This window comes from Gadus chalcogrammus, chromosome 19 (genome assembly GCF_026213295.1).
Source record: "Gadus chalcogrammus isolate NIFS_2021 chromosome 19, NIFS_Gcha_1.0, whole genome shotgun sequence".
In the NCBI taxonomy this organism is placed as follows: domain Eukaryota; kingdom Metazoa; phylum Chordata; class Actinopteri; order Gadiformes; family Gadidae; genus Gadus; species Gadus chalcogrammus.
The window spans coordinates 12,966,550-12,993,021 of record NC_079430.1 but is presented as its reverse complement, the minus strand read 5'-3'; the positions used below and the strand labels follow the sequence as shown (position 1 = coordinate 12,993,021).

The 26,472-nt window shown below is 51.4% G+C and overlaps 1 protein-coding gene across 1 annotated transcript in view; it reads left to right on the top strand.

Moving 5' to 3' along the window:
• Positions 1-21,191, top strand: part of magi2a (membrane associated guanylate kinase, WW and PDZ domain containing 2a) — a 149,770-nt gene extending 128,579 nt beyond the window's left edge. The window contains exons 11-23 of the mRNA XM_056579012.1: positions 1,214-1,489; positions 4,127-4,168; positions 4,703-4,818; positions 5,421-5,616; positions 7,958-8,230; positions 9,905-10,090; positions 10,980-11,235; positions 11,936-12,236; positions 12,895-13,056; positions 17,666-17,804; positions 20,417-20,489; positions 20,556-20,722; positions 20,819-21,191. Of these exons, the coding sequence (XP_056434987.1) occupies positions 1,214-1,489; positions 4,127-4,168; positions 4,703-4,818; positions 5,421-5,616; positions 7,958-8,230; positions 9,905-10,090; positions 10,980-11,235; positions 11,936-12,236; positions 12,895-13,056; positions 17,666-17,804; positions 20,417-20,489; positions 20,556-20,722; positions 20,819-21,144 (2,513 nt within the window). The 3' untranslated portion in view covers positions 21,145-21,191. The remainder of the gene's footprint in view (positions 1-1,213; positions 1,490-4,126; positions 4,169-4,702; positions 4,819-5,420; positions 5,617-7,957; positions 8,231-9,904; positions 10,091-10,979; positions 11,236-11,935; positions 12,237-12,894; positions 13,057-17,665; positions 17,805-20,416; positions 20,490-20,555; positions 20,723-20,818) is intronic.
• Positions 21,192-26,472: the final 5,281 nt, after the last annotated feature.

The window sequence follows — 26,472 nt, the reverse complement described above, 5'->3', positions numbered from 1 at the left end:
TCTCTCTCTCTCTCTCTCTCTCTCTCTCTCTCTCTCTCTCTCTCTCTCTCTCTCTCTCTCTCTCCCATATCCTCCATCGTGCTCATCTATCCCTCTATCAATCTGTCTCCCTCACTCTCTCTCTATCTCCCTCTTGATCAGTTTACGTCTCTTTCTCTCTCTCTCTGTCTCCCTCACTCCCTATCTCCCTCTCTATCTGTCTCCATTTCTCTCTCTTCCTCTCCCTCTCTCACACAACTCTCCCTCTCTCTCCTTCTCTATCCGTCTCCATTTCTCTCCCTCTCTCTTTCTCACTCATCTCTCTCCCGTCTCGTGTCGCTCATTGTAACCAGTGGGGAGGCCAAGCTATCTGACACATTGAGTCGTTCCAAATGTTGGGTTGCCGTCGGTTACGGCCCGTCTCTCACTCGACTCGACGGGCAGAGAGGATGCGAGGCACTTGGCGCGTGTTGGGAGGTGACCTTTTTTCGCAAATTAGCTCGCCGTAGCAGTATGTGCGTCGTGACACACACACGGCGGCGCCGCTCGGAACATACGGCAGAGCTCAGAGTGATCGGAATGATTCACCGCCACGGATTTGGAAACGGTAAAAATGTGGGATTTGAATATCGTGTTTTGAGTGTCATCTTCGCCGTCGGCCAGGCGGCAGGTCTGTTCACTAAAGACACTATCCGTCTTCCTGACTCATCCTGGATCACGGCACAGTGTGTGTAGAATGCACACGCCATCTGCGTGGCACAACAAAGACACACAAGCGCCGCACCAAAACGCAAACAGATGCTGCTTCAAATGAGCGCAAACAGCGATCTGAGCGCTTCATGGCAGAGCTTGTTTTACACGGAGAACGGAGGCTAGCGCCCGCTGCTAAGCTAGTGGCTAGCGGCCAGGGGCTGGGGTTAGGGTAAAGCTGACGCCATCTTGCTGGATACTCTTAGCCAAGACAAAACCTCAGACCTCTACAATACTTAGCCTTTTGTCTGCTATGTTGTCTTCAACTCTAAAATGGCTGCTTCTGCTACTGCTGCTGCTACTACCGCTACTACTACTAGTCCTAGTACCGTTACTAGTCCTACTGCGACTTATACTAACAGTCCGGCTCGCTCCCGTCTTAACCGCTACGCTTTTTAACTCCCACACCACCCTTCAACGTGGCATCAAACCTGCGCCTGCTTCCGCTGCTGACGGTGTTCTGGACGCCGGGCCGCGTGCCGAGTTGAAAGGTCAAAGGTCAGGGGTGAAGGTACAAAGACCCCGGGGGGCCAGGCTGACAGCTGTGCTTCACAGATGCTGGACCAGTGGGAGCTGCAGCAGGGCCAGGCCAGCCCGGCTCTGACCCCCCCCTTCCCCCCCTACCTCCACCAGAGCCTCCACCTCCAGAGCCTCCAGGCCCAGCTCAGAGCCCCGCACCGGGCCCCCGAGGGCCCCCCGCCCGCCCAGACCGAGCCCTATGACATTTATGAGTCGCCCAGGGCACTCTATGACAGTAGGCGTAAGTACTGCACTGTTTAAGCCCTGGTGTCCACTGATTAACCCCTATTGGGCTCACTGATACTGGGGATTATTGATACTGGGGCTCAACGGTACTGGGGATTAGTGATACTGGGGCTCACTGATACTGGGGATCGCCTATACACAGATTGAGAGAATGATGGAGATGAAGGTGGAGTGCTGTAGAGGATCAATTTGACACATTTCTGATGCATACATACATATACACAAACACACACATACATATACACACACAGACGAACAAACGCACAAATACTAACGGATCCATTCTGCCACTCTGAGGTTATATAACAGACCTGCTCCAACAGAAACGTCTACAACTCCCCCGGTATCTAATAAACCTGCTTCAGACAAACATAAGCACAACCCTCAGGGCGGCCAATAAATAACTACAACTCCCAGGGTGCCTCATTGATCTCACAGAGTGGTGGTCTCTGGCGCTGGGAGCCACTCTGCCCTGTGTCATGAATGTAATGTATTCTGACCGGGTTCAACGAGTCCTCCCAACAGGGCTACCCACACACACACACACACACACTCACTAGCGTACACGCACTCACCGACATACCCACACACACACACAGACACACACTATAACACTCTGACACACGTGCACACACTCACCGACATACACACACAGACACACACTATAACACTCTGACACACGTACACGCACTCCCCGACACACACACACATGCACGCACACACCGGCACACACACAAATACAAACCGACATGCACACACACGCACAAACCGACACACATCCACACACACACACCAAATCACACACACACACCGAAACAAACACACACACACCAACACACACACAACCACGACACACACACTCACACATATATACACATCGACACACACACATACCGATACCGACACACACACATACATAGACTGATATACACACACACACACACCCTGTGCTTGGCTCAAGTCTGGGTGCCGGGATGTTGTTCTGCTGCCAGCCCCCACCAGGAGGGAGGGGGGGGGGGTGAAACGAACACTTTAAATATAACAAGATAGGCTTTGTGACGCACAGTGTGCTGGTCGGAGATTGACCGAGACATGGGCGCTGAACAGTCCGCCAGAACACGTTCTTCACCAACACATCTCAACCTGAAGGTGGTCTTCATGTGCGCCTGGTGAAGAAGAACTCGATTTCAACGGCAAAATTATGAAGATTGAATCATGATGTCAGGTCTTTGGTCCAGAACCCTGATGGGTTTCTGGAAGGGGTTTAGTTCTAAGAGTCCCTCTGTGATTGACAGCGGTGTGAGGCTCTATCAGGGACGAAGTTGAAGAGGGCCAGAGGGCAGAGGCGTGTCTGAGATGGGATTGAATGATTAACTGAGAAAACAAAGGAAAAGGAGGCCGTGGCCAGCGGCCATGTTGTGGACCTCATCAGGTCTCGTTCTGAGCAGGGGGAGCAGGTCTACTACATCAGGTCTACACCAGGTTTACACAAGGTCTCGTTATAACCAGGTCTACACCAGGTCCTGTTCTGAGCAGGGGGAGAAGTTCTACACCCCATGGAAGCTGCAGTATTTCTCCATTTCACTTCTTTATCTGCGGCCTCTCGGATGATGCTTATCTGACTGGTTGCCAGGCGACCGCAACATGGAGGAAAAAGAGCAAAGATAAAAATATGTAAATGTAGCATCAGGAGGTCTATTGTCGACGCAGCCTTCAGAGATGTGCCGAGGACGGATCGCTTCTCTGTCTGATCCTACGTCCTTATCAACCAGTCGGGATCTCCATAAATCTATCAGATCCATGTCCGTTCTGAAGCCGGGGGAAAATGGACTCATTATTGACTCTTTCCTGCAATTGCCGCACAGAAATATTTGTCCACGACTGAGATTACCGGAGGAGACGGGGTCCATCACAATGATGATGATGAACGATCCAGATTAAAACGTTTGATTTTCTTTGTTTGTTAATAATATAATAGAATGTGATGGTTAATAGGAAATTAAAATGTCCAGCACAGTGATTATGGTTGGTGTGATGACATCTACGCTTAATGATTCCTTGGTGTGCGTGTGTGTGTCTCTGTTTGTGTGTGTCTCTGTGTTAGTGTGTGTGTCTCTATTTGTTTGTGTGTCTGTGTTTGTGTGTGTGTCACTGTTAGTGTGTGTGTCTGTGTTATTGTGTCTGTGTGCAAGTGTGTGTGGATGGTTTCACCGTTCCGTCGCCCCCGGGGGGCTGTGAACCAGTGCCCCTGTGGAGGGGGGATCAGAGCGGTCTGATTGAAGCCCTCTGTCACAGAGTTGTTTCCGGTTCCTTTCTATCGTTATTGTTCCCCTCTGATCGACAGCAGAGATTGGCATCGTCCAATCTCAGATAAGGTTGCAGATAAGGGCCCGTGTGTGTGTGTGTGTTTGTGTGTGGTGTGGGGGGGGGTCTCTCTGTGAAGGACGATGGTTGGGGTCTACAGTGATTCCAGCTGAAACAGGTTCTCTTCATAGGGTTCTCTGTTCCGGGTTCCACTGAACCAACAGGAGGAAACCAACACTTTATACGTCTTCATAGCGTCTTCGTGTTTTTATAATGAATGGTGTTGTTGTTGTTTGTATTGATTTGTGTTTCTTTTGTTTGTGTGTAGAGCCCAGACCGCCTCGGACCAGCTTCACTCTGGACTCCTCAGGTAAACGAGACCGAACCTGTTTCTAAAACCACGTTCAATATGGAATAAATAAACTCTGATTCAACGCGGCTCCAAGCATGTACTGCATGGACCAAACAGTATCTCTGGTTTAAACCTTACACACACATACCATATATGTACAACAATTTACGTTTTCTTTATTAGTAAAAGTACAGGACAGTTATATACACATATACATATACACATACACATAAACTAAGTAGGAGAGACATAGTGGAGATGGATGTGAAGCAACTGAGATATTGAGCTGCACATTATGTTTCTTGGTACTACGTTACACACATTATGCACGTTATAGACTTTAAGACATGATTCTAGATGTGTTAGCTACCCTGGGGGCTTACATGCCTGCTGTGTGTGTGTTGTGTTGTGTGGTGTATATTGTGTTGTGTGGAGATACAGGCATTGTGTGTTGCGTTGTATGTCGCTGTGACATGCGTCGTGCGCCTACAGGCAGACTGAGTGACTGTGTGTGTGTGTGTGTGTGTGTGTGTGTGCGTGTGCGTGCCCCAGCAGTGGATTACCAGGACATGGAGGTGCTGCTCCGCAGGGAGGCGTCAGGCTTTGGGTTCCGGGTGCTGGGAGGGGATGAGGCGGGCCAGCCCGTGAGTCCCGCCACACGTGAGAAGGCTCGTATGGCGAGGGCCTGGAACCCTGTCATCTCCGTTCCTTTAACCCGCATAAACACACACGCATACAAACACACACACACACACGCACACGCATCTCACATACACACAGCTAACATGCACGCACACACACACCCACATCTCACATACACACAGCTAACACACACACACACACACACAGCTGACACACACATACACACTCAGCCAACGCAGACCTGACACCTGACACACAAACACACACCCATTTAAGACACGCACCTAACCTCTGATCCCTCTGAGAGAGTGACGGTTGGCTGTTTATCATTGGTCTTCTTCGTTTCCCTGTGTGTGTGTGCACAACGTAACAACAAAACACATTCTAACACACACACACACACACACACACACACACACACACACACACACTCACACTCACACTCACTCACACTCACACTCACACTCACACATACACACCCACACACACACGTCCGAAACGCAGACTAACGACACACGTACACACAACTCACTGCGTGTTCTACCCCCCCCACTACTGATCCAGCGCTCACACTAAGGCTAACGCTAGGCTAACGCTAACGTGCTAACGGCCCCCCTCCCCCCAGCAGATCCTGATCGGCGCCATCATCGAGAGCAGCCCGGCGGACCGGGACGGGCGGCTGCGGCCGGGCGACGAGCTCCTTCTGGTGGACGGCATCCCCGTGGTGGGCAAGCCCCACCGCTACGTCATCGACCTGATGCACGCCGCCGCGCGTAACGGCCAGGTCAGCCTGGTGGTGCGGCGCCGGCTGCAGGGAAACTCCGGTGAGACCCCCGCTCAGCGAGCATGCGTGTGTGTGTGTGTGTGCGTGCATGCGTGGGTGTGTGTGCGTTCGTACGTTCGAGCGAGCGAGCCTGCCTGTCTGTCTGTCTGCCTGTCTGTCTGTCTGTGTGGGGGTGTCGGTGTGTGCGGGGGTGAGAACAGGTATGGGGGTCCCTTTGGTTTTCTAAAGAGCCCATTGCCTGCTCAGCCTCGCTCCTCGGTTCTGAACGGACCTGACGGGTTTAGTTCTGGTTCTCAATGTTTGTTCATTCGTTTTTTATGTTGTGCTCTAGGGGGTCCTCTGGGGGGGGGAGGGAGGGGGGGGGGGGTCGATCCAAAATCGACCCAAAACGAAGGACACAAAACCCTTCTGTTAAAACAAGAGGACACAGGAGAGCCCTCGGCTAACGGGAAATTAATAACAGCGACTAATCCTTTTAAACATATTATGATATTAAGGTTTGTACTTGAAATGCTCTTTTTTTACTTGTTCTGGAAGCTAAAATGACTAGCCCAGCTCCTTGACTGGTGTTGCCTGATGTTGGTTCCCTCGCGGTCGTCTTTGTCTCTGCCCGGTGCCACTGTGTCCTTCACTGTTTCCTCAGATGAGAATTTCTATTGGGAGACAGAGATGCACTAATCTCTATGAGTAATTAGACTAAAGCTTCCTCGCTTGGCGCAGGCACCACTTATAACACACACACATACTCTCACACACACACACACACACACACACACACACACACACACACACACACATTCATTGATCACACTCCCCACACACACTTTTGCCCTTGTATCTCTCCTCAGAATGTCATTACCTCCCTGCAGTCACGCATGCACACGCATACACACACACACACAGACACACACACACACACTTCCTACCAATCTCCCTACTCCTTCTGTTTCGCTCTCTGTATCTGTCTATTTTACATTGAGTTGATTAATAATGATCCATGGCCCGGTGCGCCATGCTGCCATGCAGGAGATCTCCCAGAGTTTGTGTGAAGACGGCGGGTTTAACATGTGCCTGGTGACTCAATGTGCAACAGGTGTGCAGCCTCACCAGCCCAAAACCGTCCTACTCGAGTCGGGGCCAGGTGAGGCCCAGGTATCACCCACACGCACTCCACAGTGAGCGACACAGCGTGCGTCTGCGTCCTTGGCGCGGCCAGCCGAATGGTACCAGAGCCAGGGAACGGTCGGCAACACGCGCCTAGGATCGGGTCAGCCACGCAGAAGCACGCCGAGACCTTCAGGCATTCCACATCGCATCCCACATGCTCCCCAGGGGGGTTCTGGCCCCGCCCCCAGCTGCCCCCGCAACTTACAGTATTACAAATTGATTTGCACGACCTTCGCAATGTACTAACCGCCCACGCCTTTCAGACGTCGGCGCGGAGCATCAGCCAGTCGTTGAGTTGTTAGTGTCGTGCAGCGGGCTCTGAGCGGCCTCACTGAGCCTCATCACACGCTGCAGGGGCCGGGGGTTTCAGGTGGTCCGTCTTCAGGTGGGACGTTGACCCAGGTACTGATGCCCTGCCGTCACTCAAGACCCCATGACACTCGGCGCAAGAGTAGGGTGCTATTAAGGGTGTCCGGGACAAAGCACCCAACATGGCCCCAAAACCAGACCCAGTCCACTATAATAATAATAGTAATAATAATTTTAGACTTATTTTACACTCACAGACGCTTTACAGAGTGAAAATAAAATAAACAAATTTAACAAGATAGTATATAAGTAAAAAGATCTAATGCAAAAATAAAAACATAAAAGATGGAATAGGATAAAATATAATGGGTAGTTAAAAAACAAAATTGGCTGTTAAAACTAGGAATAGTTAAAAGGCGGAAGGGAAGGAGGTTATGTGGGGAACGCAATCTTAAAAGGTGGGATTTGAGAGCCTGTTTAAATGGACGGAGTGTGTTGTGTGTTAGCCTCTCGGGGCATGGCTGGGGACGGAGTTCCAGAGGGAGAGTGCGGCACCCGAGAAGGCCCTGTCTCCCTGGGTCCGAAGCTTGGTCCTGGGGGTTGGAGTGTGGTTGTGTCCATAGACCTGAGGCAGCGGGTAGAACTGTGGTGGAGGAGGAGGTCAGAGAGGAAGGGGAGGGACCAGGTTATATATAGACGGTGAGTTGCATTCTGAAATGAATCCCAAATTTAACTGGGAGCCAGGGGAGTGTGTGAAGGACAGGGGTGATGTGATCTCGGTGACACTCGCTGTGTAAAAGGCTTTGAGATGCTACATGCATAATGAATAATTCCTACTTGTTCTCCAGAGCCGCTGCTCCACTGCGTGTGTCTCCCAGTGCTCAGCTCTCTACTGCCCCCTGCAGGCGAGTCCGGTGCCGACAGCGCGGGCCGCAGCCCCACCTCGGCCTCCACGCTGCACAGCTCCCCGCCCAGCGGCCCCGGGGACTTCAGCTTCACCAACAACCTCGGTGCCGCCCCCGCCCCCGCGGCCCCGGGGCCCGGCTCCGGCCCCTCGGAGGAGGCCGGGCTGGCCAACACGCTGCCCAGTGACGTGGTCATCAACCGCAAGGAGAGCGAGGGCTTCGGCTTCGTGATCATCAGCTCGCTGAACCGCCCCGAGGCGCCCGCCGCCGTCAGTGAGTTCCTCCTCCTCCTCTTCCTCAACCCAGACGCTTCAAAACCCTCCAGACCCCTCCAAAATCTCCAGAGCCTTCAGACCCCTTCAGACCCCTTCAGAACCTTCAGACCTCTTAGGAACCCGTAAGAACCCATCAGAACCCTTCAGAACCCATAAGAACCCGTCAGACTCCTTCAGAGCCTTTCGGACCCCTTCAGAGCCATCTGAACCTTCAGAACCCGTAAGAACCCTCCAGACCCCTTCAGAACCTTCAGACCCCCTCAGAACTCTTAAGAAGCCGTAGGAACCAATCAGACCCCTTAAGAACTCTTAGGAACCCGTAGGAAGCTAGTACCTAGCTATATAGTTAAGATAGGGTTAGGTGCAGATACAGTACTATAGATTAAAGATAAGTGCAGGTACCACGCTCTACATTGACGATAAGGGACCTAGCTCTAGATATAAGATTAGGTACCTAGCCCTAGAGTTAAGATAAGTTAAGGGGCCTAGCTCTACTCTGGTAGCTGGTGTCAGTCCAGCTGGCGGTGAAGGTCAAGAAGGGGAATAATAAAAGATGTAACACCTGCTCTCAGGCTGATGGCTCTCCTCCCTCCATCCCAGTCATGTGTGGCCTCGTCCCACTGGCTGCCAGTCAGACTCCCTCCCCTGTGCATGGAAACAAAGAGTGGAATAAAATGTCCTGCCTACATAAGAGAGTGAGAGAAACCGAGTGCCGGAGAGTGGAGAACTCATTATTTGGTGTCGACTTCCAATCTGTTGGGGAGGTTTCTCCACAGTTTCTCTTTACCATTCAGGAGCGAGTCGGTTCGTAGACGCTTTGATCCACAGCCTTCTGAGATCTTATTTTACGCAGAGAAAGTCGGCTGGTTCAGACTCTATGGTAGTTATTGAGTCTATTTCTGTAATAACTGCACTGAGCTGATGTTCACTCTGCTTATGTTAACGTTACCGATCCAATTCATGGAGAAAGTGTAACTGTATGGATCACCTGGTGAGTGTGTTGTGGCGTTGCATTGTAGCTCAGATGTCTTCACGATGTAAACTGCAGCGTAGGTCTAAGGATCCACATGAGTCCTTACCCGTGGTTAGGGTTCCTGATCAGTGGTTAGGGTTCCTGACCAGTGGTTAGGGTTAGGGTTCCTGATCAGTGGTTAGGGTTCCTGATCAGTGGTTAGGGTTCCTGACCAGTGGTTAGGGTTAGGGTTCCTGACCAGTGGTTAGAGTTAGGGTTCCTGACCAGTGGTTAGAGTTAGGGTTCCTGACCAGTGGTTAGGGTTCCTGACCAGTGGTTAGGGTTCTTGACCTGTGGTTAGGGTTCCTGATCAGTGGTTAGGGTTAAGGTTCCTGATCAGTGGTTAGGGTTAGGGTTCCTGACCAGTGGTTAGGGTTCCTGATCAGTGGTTAGGGTTAGGGTTCCTGACCAGTGGTTAGGGTTCCTGACCAGTGGTTAGGGTTCTTGACCTGTGGTTAAGGTTCCTGATCAGTGGTTAGGGTTAAGGTTCCTGATCAGTGGTTAGGGTTAGGGTTCCTGACCAGTGGTTAGGGTTAGGGTTCCTGATCATTGGTTAGGGTTCCTGACCAGTGGTTAGGGTTAGGGTTCCTGACCAGTGGTTAGAGTTAGTGTCAGGGTTCCTGACCCGTGTGTCTAACAAGCCCCCCCCCCCACCCCCAGGCGTACCCCATAAGATCGGCCGCATCATCGAGGGCAGCCCGGCGGACCGCTGCTGCCTGCTGAAGGTGGGCGACCGCATCCTGGCGGTTAACGCCCGCTCCATCGTGGACATGCCCCACGCCGACATCGTCAAGCTCATCAAGGACGCCGGGCTCAGCGTCACGCTCACCATCATCCCCCAGGAAGGTGAGGGCGGGGCTCCAGGGCACGCGGCACCCCATTGGTCGGGGATTAGAGTGTACATGAGGGGAGAGAGAGAGAGAGAGAGAGAGAGAGAGAGAGAGAGAGAGAGAGAGAGAGAGAGAGAGAGAGAGAGAGAGAGAGAGAGAGAGAGAGAGAGAGAGAGAGAGAGAGTGAGTGAGTTGTTTTATTACTGAGACGGCCTGACTTTCTGCTGTAGTCTTTTCTAAATACCCATAAGCGCTGACTAAGGGCAGCCGGTCCGGTCCTGGTGGTGGAAATGGGTGATAGATAGAGACAGGTGATGTATAGATTGATGAATAGATAGATAGATGGGATATTACTCTACTTGGACAGCTCTTATCAAGCAAATCACACAAAGTGCTTTAGGGATGAAAATTGTTTCAATCACACAACAATACATTCATAAAAGAAGGTAAATAAAAGAAGAGGATAAAGTTAGCTCATAAAAGGGTAGAAGATAAAAAGTTTAATAAGTGCTAAGAGCATCTACTTTGAAAAGGCGGGTCTTAAAGATGTTCAGATTCTGCCCAACTTAGAATTAGTGGCATCGTCACCATAAAGGTGTCTTCAGGGAGACACACACACACACACACACTTTTACACACACACAATTTTACACACACACAATTTTTGGCTGGAACTAAAACAACCTAACCCGTGTGTGTCTTTATAAGTGTGTGTGTGTGTGTGTGTGTGTGTGTGTGTGTGTGTGTGTGTGTGTGTGTGTGTGTGTGTGTGTGTGTGTGTGTGTGTGTGTGTGTGTGTGTGTGTGTGTGTGTGTGTGTGTGTGTGTGTGTGTGTCCGTTTGTGTGTCTCATAAATAAAAGACATAAATCAACCCTGCTCCCCCTTGGACCTCTCACCCTCCCAGACCCCGCTCCCCCCCCACCGGCCCCCAGCGGGGACCCCCAGAGTACCCCGACCCAGCAGAACAGCCCCCAGGCCGCGCCCCCGGCCGCGCCCGCCGCCTCCACGCCCGGCCCGGGCTCGGCCCAGTCCTGCAGCCCCGGGGGGCCGGAGGGGCCCTCGGCCCGGCCCCTGGCCCGCCAGCCCAGCCCCCTGGCCCACCACAGCCCCGCCAGCGCACCGCCGGCCCCGCCCCCCGTGAACTACGGCCACGAGAACAGGTGTGTGTGTGTGTGTGTGTGTGTGTGTGTGTGTGTGTGTGTGTGTGTGTGTGTGTGTGTGTGTGTGTGTGTGTGTGTGTGTGTGTGTGTGTGTGTGTGTGTGTGTGTGTGTGTGTGTGTGTGTTCTCTTTTCCTCTCCTGCTCCCACACGTCCATGTTAGCTTCCGGCTGTACCCTCCATTTAGCTTTCCGTCTCTCTTCTGTCGCACCCTCGTCCCCCCGTCGACACACACACACACACACACACTCACACTCACTCACCTACACACACACCCTCAACCACCTACAACCACAGACACACACTCATACACCCTCACCCACCGACACACATTCCCAGTTTGTCGTACAACATCACTTACCTCTTATGGACCCCTGAATTATTCACCGATATTGCTTCTGCTTCCAGGTATTTTAAATATTTCACCAACATCCACATGAGAGGTTGCACAGATTCTCTCTCTCCCTCCTTCTCTCCCCCATTTTCGTTATTTTTTACCTTCCCTCTCCACAGCCAAGTTATTCCTGGAGTAAAAGATTAACATTTAATGTGACTCCAAACCTTTTAATGTAGCTTTCCCAGGGTCAATCCGAGGTCCGTCACTCCAACCTGTCTCCGAAAGCCACCCCCCCCCCCCCCTCCTGAGCGCCATCCGTCTGTCACGTCCGGTCACGTCTCGCTGCGATCTGATTGGTTCCTCAGTTACAGGTCCGAGGTGAAGGCGCGGCAGGACGTGAAGCCGGACATTCGGCAGCCCCCGTACACGGACTACCGCCAGCCCCCCGTTGACTACCGCCAGCCCCCCGTCCTGGACTACCGCCAGCCCCCCGTTGACTACAGGCAGCCCCCCGTCCTGGACTACCGCCAGCCCCCGGTCCTGGACTACCGGCAGCCCCCCACGCTGGACTACAGACACCCCCCGCTCATGGACTACAGACACTTCCCCACCGCCGACGCCGCGCGACAGTTCGCCATCCCAGAGTACCGCATGCCCGCCGTGCAGGTGAGGAGCCCTGGGGTTTGGAGACAGTGACAGGGGAGGGTACCAGGGTAGGGTACCAGGTAGGGTACCAGGGTAGGGTACCAGGGGACGGTACCAGGTAGGTTACCAGGTAGGGTACCAGGTAGGGTACCAGGGGACGGTACCAGGTAGGGTACCAGGTAGGGTACCAGGTAGGGTACCAGGGGACGGTACCAGGTAGGGTACCAGGTAGGGTACCAGGGGACGGTACCAGGTAGGGTACCAGGGTAGGGTACCAGGTAGGGTACCAGGTAGGGTACCAGGTTGAGGTACCAGGGGACGGTACCAGGTAGGGTACCAGGTAGGGTACCAGGTTGAGGTACCAGGGTAGGGTACCAGGTAGGGTACCGGGTAGGGTACCAGGGTAGGGTACCAGGTAGGGTACCAGGTTGAGGTACCAGGGTAGGGTACCAGGTAGGGTACCATGGGAGGATACCAGGGTATGGTAATGGGGTAAGGTACCAGGGTAGGGTACCAGGGTTGGGTGTCCCCTGTCTCCTGATTGGCCACTGTGCTGTGTCCCCTGTCTCCTGATTTGCCGCTGTGCTGTGTCCCCTGTCTCCTGATTGGCCGCTGTGCTGTGTCCCCTGTCTCCTGATTGGCGGCTGTGCTGTGTCCCCTGTCTCCTGATTGGCCCCAGTGTCCCCAGCCGCCCCCCCACTTCGACTACTTCACGGTGGAGCTGGAGAAGAGCGCCAAAGGCTTCGGCTTCAGCATCCGCGGCGGCCGCGAGTACAAGATGGACCTGTTCGTCCTGCGGCTCGCAGAGGAGGGGCCCGCCATCCGCAACGGCAGGATGAGGGTACGTACGCCGCTGAGGTCACTTCCTGTCCATGGTGCGTACGGGGAGGGGGGGGGGGGGGGGGGGAGGGGGGGACCCGCCATGGTCTGAAACTGGACTCCTTGGTTTTTGGTCCGGTCTTGAAGTTCTGCGTTAGAGGACCGTAAAGGTGTGGAGTCTGTTACTGAGGTTGACCCAAAAGCCTGGGAAGGACTTTGACTGAGAGAGAGAGAGAGATTATAAAATGACAAAACAAAGCCAAACAATTAAGCACATAAGAATGAGGTTGTGTTGAGGAGTTTAGTCTTAATGTCCTTTGTCTCTCTACACCTACTCCACTTTAGCTCTCAGCTCTATTCCAGCTGATAAGCTTATCTTTCACCATCTCTCAGGACTTTAATTGTCTTCCTCCTGAGGTCTGAACACCTCCCACTAGATAGCACCTCACGCGTTCCTTATCTGCAATCAACCTGTCGTAGGTAATGGGGGGAAAACCCTTAAAGCTGCTTCCTCTACCCCCCTCCCTCACCCCCTCCAATCAGGACTCCCGGCTCGCTTTATGGGCGTATGTTTCATAACGTAGTCGAAGTGTCTCCAAAACGAGTTGGATCAGAGTGGGGAGTTATAGACCCTCTCTCCTCTCTCCTCTCTGCCTCCGTCTTATTTATGAGCCCATAACCCGTTGGCAGAGAAAGCCATTCCACTCCCAGTAAGACCGGAGTGTACTTATTGGACCAGGAAATTCCGCTTCTTTTCAGCCTCATTCTGCATTGCTTGAACAGAAAATAAATCCCTCTAACCTCCGTGATGGGAGGTGTTTGGCTGAGCTTTACTGGGAAGTAAAGAGTTCTCCCGGGTTCTGCGTTCTGGGTTGGCGTGGGTCTTCAGTCAGAGCCGTTCTCCCGGTTCTGCGTTCTGGGTTGGCGTGGGTCTTCAGTCAGAGCCGTTCTGCGTTCTGGGTTGGCGTGGGTCTTCAGTCAGAGCCGTTCTCCCGGTTCTGCGTTCTGGGTTGGCGTGGGTCTTCAGTCAGAGCCGTTCTCCCGGTTCTGCGTTCTGGGTTGGCGTGGGTCTTCAGTCAGAGCCGTTCTCCCGGTTCTGCGTTCTGGGTTGGCGTGGGTCTTCAGTCAGAGCCGTTCTCCCGGGTTCTGCGTTCTGGGTTGGCGTGGGTCTTCAGTCAGAGACGTTCTCTCGTGTTCCGAGCTCTGAGTTTTGGGCCGGCCTGGCGCTTCAGTCAGACCTCACGCCACAGATCAGAACATCATGTAGAGATCTGCCATACACGGAGGCAGGCGTTGTGCGATGTTCTGAGGGAATGCCTTTGTAGGTGTGCTGCTTGTAGCCTTGTTGTTTCATTTCACGCACAACCATCCAATACAGAACTCGTATTCAGGATGTATTTTTTCGCCGCTAGTCAGACTGAATTGGTTTCCATACGGACGGCTGTTTGCCGTTAGCCTCTTCTAGTTCAGAACAGGAAGAAGGAATTGAGTTATCAGGAACCAAAACTTCTCAAACTAAGTCTGCGATATTAAAAGAGACCTGAGATAGTGAAAGAGCCGGCTGGTGTCACCTGACTGGTTGACCTCCATCTCCACTTCACGCCCCGCTCCCCCCCCCCCCCCCCCTCCCCTCCTCCTGGCTAATAAAGCAGGAAGATGGAGAGGGCACTCCTCTGCTGTCAGGAGGGGAGCATTAATAAGCCCCAACCCCATCTCCTCCCCCACCTCCTCCTTCCCATCTCGGCCCCCGCCGTGATGACGCCTGAACAGCGGAGAGAGAGAGAGAGAGAGAGAGAGAGAGAGAGAGAGAGAGAGAGAGAGAGAGAGAGAGAGAGAGAGAGAGAGAGAGAGAGAGAGAGAGAGAGAGAGAGAGAGAGAGAGAGAGAGAGAGAGAGAGAGAGAGAGAGAGAGAGAGAGAGAGAGAGAGAGAGAGAGAGAGAGAGAGAGAGAGAGAGAGAGAGACTCCCCCCGGCCCACTTCAACCGGGCCCGTGTTTCAGAGTAATTGGTTTGGCGAGTTCTGTCTCCCCTCGACGGCCCCTTACCTAGAGGTCACCCCCCCACCCAAGGTGACCCGGGGATGGGGGGTGGGGAGATGAGACCTCTAAATACAAAAAAAGTTGAAGGAAATTAACCTATTTAATGTATGCATTAGGGGTGGGAATCTCTTGGCACCTCACGATTCGATTCCGATTATGAGGTCAACGAGTCGATTCTAAAGGGATTATCGATGCATCTCGATGCAACAATTTTTATGTACATTTCCATGCGGGATTTTCAAAAATATATATATAGCTCTGAGTTTGCTACTCAGAGTGTGCTAATCACTTCCTACTTTTGTGATCATCATTAAAGACATCAACAGATGAATTAACTTATCTCATATTTTATTAGAGAGAAAGCTTTTGTCACAAATATGTCTTTCTATGAACAATGTAATAATCAACGCAGCTTGCATTACAACACAATATGGAAGTATGTAAAAATTAGGTTTCAGTTTTATTTTCTTTCACATATTTATTTTCTATGTCATTAAAGAAAAAGCTGCTCTTGAATTAGAAGGAGTTCTTGTGTCTGAGTTTGCGTGCATGCTATGCGTAGGATGAATCGCAATCGTGTCAAGACAAATCAGATTGGCCAATGCACTAAATAATTTTAAAATTACTAAAATGATCGCTCTCTGGCGAACAGAATGTTTGCAGCAGGCGAACAATTTTATTTATTTTTTTTATTATTATTTGTATTAATTGATCTGCATGGAGACGGAATCGTTCTAGAGAGAATCGCGATGCATCGAAGAATCGATTATTTTTATGCCTACACCGGCCTCCTCTCAAGCAGAGTGAGCCCCAAACACAGTTTCACAGTCTTCACCAGTTTCACCCCTCCCCAGAGGACTGCTCTCCTTACATCAACGGTTTCACCTTCTATTGTCTTCCGGGGAGGGGTCCCAGTGTCTCCCCCTTCCCTTCACATTTTTGCTGACACCAAAGCGGGGAGATATTTACATTGGGCCATAGATTCCTGCGTTCTCGCCAAACAGACTCATACACACTACTTTCTGGTGACCAGGCCAAATGTTAACAAAGGGGAACTAGACACGGCTAGTTAACAGGCAGGTTGGCTAGATAACACAGCCTGAAGAAAACAAGGCTTGAATGATTCTGCATTTTGCGCTTTTATAACCAGTGACCAGTCAAAACGCTCTACAATACTGTGTAACATGCACCCATTCACACACCGACGGGGGAGCCACCATGCAAGGCGACAGCCAGCTCGTCAGGAGCAGTTAGGGTGATGTGTCTTGCTCAGCCTGTAAACACGGCGTAAACAACATATGGATCATTCCATTAAAGTCGTGGGGTGAAGCAGAAGAAGGGGAGGCAGGCAGCTTGGTATCCACCGACGTTTGGACTGGGGGGGGGACACACGTCGGAGAGAGAGGGGGAGAGAAAGGGGGGAGAGAGAGAGGGGGAGAGAGAGGCCCCCCTGTCTGATGTGATTCCCTCAAAACGACAAATTGCAACCCCGAGTTAATGTGAAGCGCCCGTCGAAGCGAGCAGCAGACAGACGCTCAGCAGACAGACGTCTCCATATTGATCCCTTATTAATGGCGTCCTCCAGAAAGAGGCGGGCTTATTAATCTCTCATTATGTGTTGTGCGTACCTGCCAGGAGATAATTGGCCTGTCCGTTTAGTCGGCCGGCGGGCGCTTTGCATAATTTGCTCGTCTACTTCCGAAGTTTATTCCGACTCTGCCGTCCCGGTGGGGCGTCTGCTCAGGAATGGGTTCGGCCGTCGCTTTGATGCTCCTTCTGTGTTGTTGTGTTGCAGTTTTATTGCATTTTGACGTCTGGTGTGTCTGTGGACAGATTGTATCAATCACTCCATTGTCTGTGAACGTCTCTGTATGTCGTTCTGTGTGTATGTCTTATCTGTCTGTTTGTCTGTCTATCTATATGGTTGTCTGTCTGTCTGTCTGTCTGTCTGTCTGTCTGTCTGTCTGTCTGTCTGTCTGTCTGTCTGTGTTTGTGTGTGTCCGTCAGTCTGTCTGTCTATCCACCTGGTTGTCTGTCTGTCTGTCTGTCTGTCTGTCTGTCTGTCTGTCTGTCTGTCTGTCTGTCTGTCTGTCTGTCTGTCTGTCTGTGTTTGTGTGTGTCCGTCAGTCTGTCTGTCTATCCACCTGGTTGTCTGTCTGTCTGTCTGTCTGTCTGTCTGTCTGTCTGTCTGTCTGTCTGTCTGTCTGTCTGTCTGTCTGTCTGTCTGTCTGTCTGTCTGTCTGTCTGTCTGTCTGTCTGTCTGTCTGTGTTTGTGTGTGTCCGTCAGTCTGTCTGTCTATCCACCTGGCTGTCTGGCTGTCATTTTAGCTGTTCACCTTGCGGCCATCTTGGCCCAATCGCTAGCTGGCGAAAGAACGTAGTACTCCCCATACAGTACCCTGTTGTTTTAGTAGAAAGGGGCGTCGCAGGTTTAGAGAAAGTCCTACCTCACTTCCTGCCTCACCTTCACCTTTACCTTTACCCGAGGCACCAATCAGATCGCGGCGAGGCCATCCCTACCGATGATCACCAAACGAGCGTCTGTGACTGATGAAGCAGCGTCTCCTCTTGTCCCCCCCCTGTCGGCCGTCAGGTGGGCGACCAGATCATCGAGATCAACGGGGAGACGACCCGGGACATGACCCACGCCCGAGCCATCGAGCTCATCAAGTCGGGGGGGCGGCGCGTGCGCCTCCTGCTGAAGAGGGGGACGGGACAGGTCCCAGAGTATGGTGCGTACCAACACACCCTCCCCCCCCCCCCCTCCTCCACCACGGCTCCTACTGCGCTCCACAGCACACCCTATTAATACAGCTCCATCCTCGATTAACAGCTGAGGCTGAGGGGCAACACACACAGCTCAGACCGCAGGGACAGCGCCCCCGCTGGTGAGACACGCTTACTGCAGCCGCAGTTTCCTACTGGCTGAAATCGGTGCCGGTTGACCTCATCCAGCGCCAGTTTCGACCGATAAGCAGGAGTAACGTCCTGCGCTGCCCCCTGCGGTTTGAGCTGATTGGTTTCTCCCTCAGATCTCTCTCTTAAGCATCTGTCATTGTTTTCTGTCAGACCTTAATGTATTCACTGTAATATCTAATTTCTCTTTGGATGCACTTGTTCGTTAATCTCTTCTCTTCTTGACTAACTGTAGTGTAACCTCTTTTCATTTCCAACAGTCTAACCCTAATAATTTGGTCTAGGTTGTTACTTCCCCTTCTATAGGAATGGTATCTTCCAGTCTCTCCATGTGCATGAAAAGTGACAAGCATGGCCCCCCCTATTTCTTCCTAATGGGCCGCTCTAAAGACACGGTTTGTGACCACCAGAATGTTTTCTTCTCTACCACTTGCCTTGGTGTGGTGTTGGTGGCTTGCTGTGGTTGGCCGAGTTCCGTGTGGTTTGGTGTGTCTTGTGTGTCGGACGTGGTCACGGTGGACGTCTGGTCAGGACAGGACAGGACAGCAGGCCGAGGGGAGGAAGACTTTGATTCATACTTCATGACCAGAGGGAGTTCCGCTGCGATGGCCTGAATCTGAAGCCACCCGTCCACCATTATCTGGGGCGCGCACAGAAATACCTCCAGGAGAGACAGTCAGCAGATTCCTGACCCTATGGCCTAGAACCTAGAACCTAGAATCTAGAATCCTCCCAGGAACCTGTTCACTACAGTCTAGAGGGGGGGGGGGGGGGGGGGACTCAGCCAGGGGGGGGGGGGGGGGTTGCGGATGCAACGAGTCGTGACAGAGGTTCCCCCTCGTGACTCGGCGCTCCCCGCGCCCCGCGGCATTGTGGGAGAACGTATTTAACTCTCAAATGCCTTTAGTGATACCTGTTTCTGGAGAGGGACTGTCAGGCTGAGTTGCACAGGCGTACTGGGGGCCTCAGGATGGTCAGAATAGGAGAGGGTTAGTGTGAGCAGCCAGCTGTTAATCTCCATCCAGAATATAATAAATAAAATATTTAAAAAATATATATATATAAATAAACCCTTTCACTGAGCCGTCGTCATGAAGACCCTCCTGTCCCTTTTAACATGTAACGCCAGCCTGGTGCACAAAAGAAGCAGACCCATAATCAGTGTTATGAGGGACACCTCAGCTGTCCTACGACGACGGCTCTGTGAAACGGCTCCGTTAGCCCACAGCTAGCCGGCAGCTATCTCTAAAAGGCTAGCTCTTAAGGGGCTAGTTTTTCCTTTGTCCCTTATAGGAACAAAGGCTTGAGTGGCAATGAGAAGCCGATTGTTTGTCATGCAGTCGGCGTGGTGTGTGCATGTGCATGGTTCACTGTGTGCATCTATGATTTTGTGCGTATGAAGGAACCTTCATTGGTATTGAAGAGGGGGGGGGGGGGAGAGAGAGGGGAGAGAGAGAGAGGGGGGGGGAGAGAGAGGGGGCGAGAGAGAGAGAGAGGGGGGGGAGAGAGAGAGAGGGAGAGGGAGAGAGAGGGGGGGAGAGAGAGAGAGAGGGAGAGGGAGAGAGTAAACATGAAGAGCCCAGAGGGAGCGTGATGGAAGGGGAGAGAGAGAGGGAGACAGGGAGAGAGTGGGAGTGGGAGAGAGGGGGGGGACAGAGCGGGAGAAGGGAGAGCGAGGCTCCACCTCGAGTGGTTCCTGCGTCGTTCGCTCCAGCAGGCGCGTCTGAACCGCGTCGTGGTCCGTCTCACGGAGCCTCTGCCTCGCCTCGGCCCCCCTCCCGGTTCAGCATGAGGCCCTCGACGGGGGGGAGCGGAGGCAGAGCCATGAGGTCGCGCTGGGACGCGCGGGGCGGGAGCTCGCCTCGGTGCAGATTGGGTGCGTTCGCCTTCTGTCCTTTGAGAGTAGCCAGTAGCGTAGCCAGTAGCGTAGCCAGTAGCGTAGCCGGTAGCGTAGCCGGTAGCTTAGCCGGTAGCGTAGCCGGTAGCGTAGCCGGTAGCTTAGCGGTGGTCGCTGTGATGGGTTGCTGTGCTTTTACTGCAATTAGACGTGTCGTGTTTGTGTAGCTGTAGTGGCTTGTGTGTGTGTGTGTGTGTGTGTGTGTGTTTTGGTTGATCTGGTTTCGACACTGTTTTATAATGTTTTTAACTATTTTATTTGTGTGTGTGTGTGTGTGTGTGTGGTTGCACATCTGGGTGTTTGTACTTGTGTGTGTCTGTGTGCTTGTATATATATGTGTGTGTGTGTGTGTGTGTCTGCTTGTTAATGTGTGTGTGTGTGTGTGTGCGTGTGTTTGTGTGCATGCCTGCGTGTGTGTGTGCTTGTTAATGTGTGTGTGTGCTTGTTAATGTGTGTGTGTGTGTGCTTGTTAATGTGTGTGTGTGTGTGGCTTGTTAATGTGTGTGCCTGCGTGTGTGTGTGCTCCTCCAGACACTGCCCCCCCATGGGATGCTCACCCCTCCCCAGGCCTGCAGGAAGTAGTCCCGGCCGAGGCCCCGCCCACGTCATCCCCCCAGCCCCGCCCGGCCCCGCCCCCTCAGCCCCCCCGGGCCCCCTCATCCGGGCCCAGCGCCCAGGTGGAGGAGGAGGAGGAGGGGGAGGTGCGAGCGGGGAGGAGGTCCAAGCAGCCTGACCCCGCCCCCAGGGGGGGGGCCGCCTCCTCCTGCCGGAGCAGGAGCAAGAAGGAGGGGGGCAGGGCCCCCCGCAAGTGGAGCAGAGGCCTTGGAGGAGGAGGAGGTGGAGGAGGTGGAGGAGGAGGAGGAGGGGGTAGTGGGAACAGGGGCAGGGCGGAGCCGGGGCCGCGGCCTGCCCCCCGGGGCGGGGGGAGGTCAGGGGAGGACGGCGAGGCCAGAGAGCCCCCCCACTTCCTCTCTGCCAACGGCGCGGACTACGGCGCCCGCAACGGGTGCGGGGCGCCGTCGGAGCGGGAGGACGCGAGGCCCCACGCGCCCGCGGCCCCGGCCCGGTCCCAGGGGGGCCCGGAGAAGGAGAGGGCGCCCAGGGGCAGGGGCGCCGGGCGTGGAGGAGGAGGTGGAGGAGGTGGAGGAGGTGGAGGGTCCGTCAGGAAGGCGGCCGTGTCCCCCGGCCTCTGGAAGATCCCTGGCTCGGACAAGCTCCCCGGGGCGCTGCGGTCGGGCCCGCCCCCCCTGAGCAGTTAACCCCTGACCCCTGACCCCCTGCCGGGCGAGGGTCCGGGGGGGCAGCAGACCTGGATCTAGGGCGGTACTTACATCCCCCCCCTCCCCCCCCATTATCCCCTCCTCCCTGCCTCCCCCCCCCACCAGCCCCTCTCCTCCTCTTGGTGCAAAACGTGACTGAGAGAGGATGGGGGGGGGGGACATGTGGGGGGAGGGGGGGTCATGGAGCCTATTTTTTTATTTATGAAGATGAACTCTAAATTATTTTGAGAAATATTTTACACCAACCACCTTAAAAAAAGAAAAAAAAAAAACTACTTTTGGAAAAAAGAAAAAGTGAAAAAAGAGACTAGAAGTGTGTTTGGGCGTCCGTGTTTCTGTTGTGTTTGTGTGTCACGAGGGGAATCATTTTAAACAAAACTTTGAGGACTCGTTGGGGGTCGTTGAGCTGACCTCCGACCTAGGAGCTGACCTTTGACCTCAGTCCCCCTGTTTATCTGGACAGCGCTGGAACTGAGAGACAAAAACATGCAAACAAAGACAAAGACCAGCGACACAGCACCTGTCGGACACAAGGACGGTTTTATAAATAAAATAAAATAAATATATATATACATAAATATATATAGAAATATATATATATATATATCAACACAATGGAGTCTATTTTATGAAAGGAGAGTTAATAGGGGTGAGACGTTTCCCTGCCATGAGGGAGGCTGTCTGGAGATGAGAGGCGGAGCAGCAATGGTGGACCTTTGAACGCTGCCGATCAGAGGCTCAAAGATGGAGGAAAGTTACACCTGGAAGAGTACGTTTATGGGAGGATTATTGTGTAAATAAAGATCAAATCATCGTGAAGCTGTGAGACATATATATATATATATATATGTATAAGGTGAACCATGAGGCAGGAACGCTAGCTGGGTTGTGATCGGATGATCCAGAGGGCGTTCTGCTACGGGGCGAGTGCCTTAGAGAAGGCAAACTAGCCACCACTTAAAGTGTAACCAAACGCACTCGTTTTGACCTAAAGACGCAACATGTTAGCCCTTTAAGACTCCTGTGTGACACCATATTGATGCTGCACATCCGCTGAAATGTTCGGAACATAAAAGTTATGTTTAGGATACAAGTCGCGAATTCTAACGGGAATATCTTTATAAGCTAATAAAGTAGCGTGCGTGTGTGCAATGCTTGTTGCTTATTTACAGAAGCACTAATATTTCTGTAGTACATTCGAGCCAACAACAATATTCACCTTGATAGTTTTGGTTTGCCCTATGAAAAAAGCTCCTTATTAAGGAAAATAAAGTGATTTTCAAAAAAAAATTGCAATCAAACTTTGAAAATAGGACCATGGCCTTTAATTGACTTCGTTTTTTAGTTTGGTTACACTTTAAACGACTGGAGTGTTTTTAAAAAAAAAGGCTGCTAAACAATTTGTAACAAAAATAAGAATTTACATGATATTGACTATTGACTCGGAGGCGCTGGGATTGGTTATGAATATTTAATCATTGACCAATTAAATATAATTTACTTCACCGGATGACTTATGCAAATTCCGACCACCAGAGATATTACAGGTATATTTATTTATACAGGGTTCGTCTGGGGGTTAATTGGCGTTCTGTTTGAGTCCTGTCTGAAAAAAAAGTCTGTTGAATTATATTGAAGCCACTGGCCCCTTGATTATGTCCTCAGCTTACAGAGACACAAACACATTATAACGGTTCATAACATGGAAAAAAAAGATATTGATGTACATATTCCAATATCAGCACACCATTAGGCATAATCCAACTATGGGTGATGGACGCAAACAAGAACAGAATCACCCTAAACTAAAATAGAATAAAAATAAATGAGTGAAAGTGTCGAAAGAAATCCAAGTTCTGGGGCGAATACAAATGTGTGTATTTTTGTATGAGATTTTCGTTGAGTATAGAGCGTGTTTTCAGATCGTCTGGTTGGCTGTACCCTATGATTCATCGGTTTGGAGTTTTTTTTTCTGTCGTATTCCCGTTCCTTCAGTACCTTCAGTCGAGAAGAACAGAACGTGTTCTCTTGAAGTGTTCAAGCGGAGACTGTTGCTGTGGTTTGGGGGAAGACAGGGGAAACCATTGAAGGGCGAATCCTTCCTGCTACCTTTCTGTTCGGTTCTTACGTCGGCCTGTCTTTGACGTTTTCTGCAGATAGAGACGGAAAGTTCTGAGTGTCTGTAAACAAAACACACGAGAAGGAAGCATTTCCGTTGGGATTTGGTTGATTTTGGTGGGGGTGGGGGATTCAAACTTGGTCTTTGCACAACACTGCTTTTTCACACCTGAACTGTGAACAAAACCAATAAAAAGAGGTGTAGATAAAGTGTTGAAGGAATAGCATACTAGAACAAAACATGTTTGATTATATCCTCAAAACAAACGACTCGACGAAGACTAGAGCTGAACAACTATTTTTTATGAAAATGCAACACTATGGATATATACACTTTTTTCAACAGAAAACAAAGGTTTACTTGTATGGTATTCTGAAAAGCTGTCAAAATAAAAGAAAATATTGACACAACAGCGTGATGAATCATTGAGTATTCACTTATGTCGCTGCTGTTGCTAATTAAATGTGCCCGATTAATGCACTCTGACTCTGGGATTTAACTGCTTATTGAAGATACACTAAAATATGATCATTTAAAAGTGTATTTAGGGCAGTCAGTTGAAAAAGTTGATTATAATAGATATCGTTGCAACAAAAATAGCTAATTAAATTTGCTTTTACACCCTCTTTACCAAGTTGCCATGAATGAGCCAGTTGTCAATTCACTGATGTTCGATTCCGTACTTCCGTGTTCGGCCACACGGGGGCTGTTGAACCAGGTTACACCCATTGGCCAATTAAAGAAGGTTACACCGCCATCCTGTGGTCTGCAACACGGGGCGCTGTTGAACCGGTTTACACCGCCTCGTAGCGTACAACCCGCAACCAAAAGTAAAACGTGGTGTGTACCGTCATGCCCTTTGATCAGAATATAATATAATATAAACTTGAATTGGAACACAACAAAGTTGGTGGTATTTTTTGTAGCTCAGTCCGGATCAATAGCGGAGTTGCAAATCTTCAGGAGTTCAGGAGACTAATTGCTGAAGGGTATAAGCTGTTGTTGAAGCGTGTCGTTCCAGTCTTCATAGATCCATAGCGTCTTCCAGAGGGCAGAAGTTGGAAGAGATCATGGCTCGGATGTGAGGTGTCCCTGATGATCTTGGTTGCTCGGTTCAAGCTGCATTCAGCATACAGAGTGGACTGTGGACTTTGAACAGGCGTCCGCTAGAGGGCGCAGTTCAAACCGACAGGCTTCATAACTCGGAACTGGGCATTTGTCTCAGGCCACCTTTGTCTTGGTCATTTTATGCAAATAGACCCTGGCGTTAGAAGAATCTGTGTCGTTAACTTTGATTGACATCATCACCCCATCCTCGTAAGAATGCTGATCTACAGCTGCAGTCCTCGTGTCCATTTAGCCATTCTTCGAAACCAAACCTGTCCGTCCATCTCACGCATGTGTAACAGATCGCGTTGTAGGCTACTGCTTGAGACGACAGTCAAGAAGTGAAGAAACTTAACCTCAACGTGGAACAGATGAGGAGGCGTACATCGTGACGTCACACCGCAGTGCTCCTTATTGAGTAATTAATAAATTAATAATAAATGAGTCGGGGGACCATGTTTGAAACTGCCAACGCGTTGTCCTGCGGGACGCCCGCCCGGTGTGTGTGTGTGTGCGTGTGCGCGCGGGTGTGTGTTGACGCCGTGTCGCAACACTAAAGTAGTAGAAGGAGTCATTACATTAATTCACGGAGGTGGAGGTGGGAGGAGGAGTTCGTTGAACCTGGTGTCTCTTTTTCTGTCACGTTTCCAGGCTGTGTTCTGGAGAGGGAAACCACACCCTGTCCTTTGTGATGGGCGAGGCCTCCTGAGAGCTGAGCTGCGTTACTTTATCAAGTTTATACCCCAACAGGAGACCAGGCAAGGCCTCGTCTGGTGTCCTTCTGTTAGGGGGTAAACTGGATAAAGTTTCAGCGGTCCTTGAGGGCCGGTATCAGGGGCCCTTGGGTGCCCCAAGTCTCTGGACTCCAGGGGGGGCAGTACTTGGGTCCCCTGGAGGGCCAGTATCAGGGGCCCTGTGGGGGGAGGGGGGGGGCATGTCTCTGGGGTCCTGGGATGACAGTATTAGGGCCCCCTGCAGGGACCAGTCTCAGGGTCCCTGGATGGCCCCCAGTCTCAGGGGCTCTGGACCCCCAGTCTCAGGGTCTCCGGAGGGCCTCCAGTCTCAGGGGCCCCGGAGGACCAATCTCAGGGGTCCTGGATGGCCCCTAGTCTCAGCGGCCCTGGAGGGCCGATGAAGGAACGTGTGTGACGTCAGAGATGTCTCGTCATCTGTACGTCGTGGCCTTTCGTCCTCCTCCTGGTGATAACGAGATGGTTTGCCAGTGATGACGCTCACGCTTACCCATGTTCCCGACAGTGACCGTTCATGTGCACATGGGACACAGCCGGTTGGGAATCTAAAAGTTATTCACAGCAGGGTTTTTCTATCCGATAAATACCAGTCAGAACTAAACAACTTAGTAGGATCAGTTTCAAGTTTGCATGCCTTTATTTCCTTGATGCCTATCACCTACTATCCTTTTGCTTTTATTTATGAGAAGCACATAGGTACAGTATTGCCACTGCATGGAAGGCAACACTTCCCCTTATCTAGAGCTGGTTTACAAGTAGGCCTACACAACGTTTAAAACTGAGCAAAGTCGATGCCAACAGAAGTTAACAACGTCAATCAATAGTAAAGGATTTTATATGATGGTTGATTATTTTATATTAACTAAAACGTTCATGTTCCGCCCATTCCTGCGCGTCACTAGTAAACCATACGTAACCAACTGGGCAACTCTGTAATCAAAATTTGGCCCGAGTTGCCGAACGGAAGTAGAATCATAACAGCCTCATGAGGAGGCGTTCACGCGAACTTTTGCCGTCTCGAAAATGTTTTCTCCATAATTTCCAGCGATGTGACAGAGTTCCCCAGTTGGTGACGTAGCCTATGGCTTACCAGTGACGAGCATGAACATGGCGGAACATGAACGTTTACTGAATATTAAATAATCAACCATCATATCACATACTTTACTATTGATTGACGTACTAACGTCTGTTGGCATGACTTTGCTCAGTTTTAAACGTTGTGTTCTGGTAAACCAGCTCTAGATAAGGTCAAGTGTTGCCTTCCATGCAGTGGCAATACTGTATGTGCTTCTCACAAATAAAAGCAAAAGTATAGTTGGTGGCTTC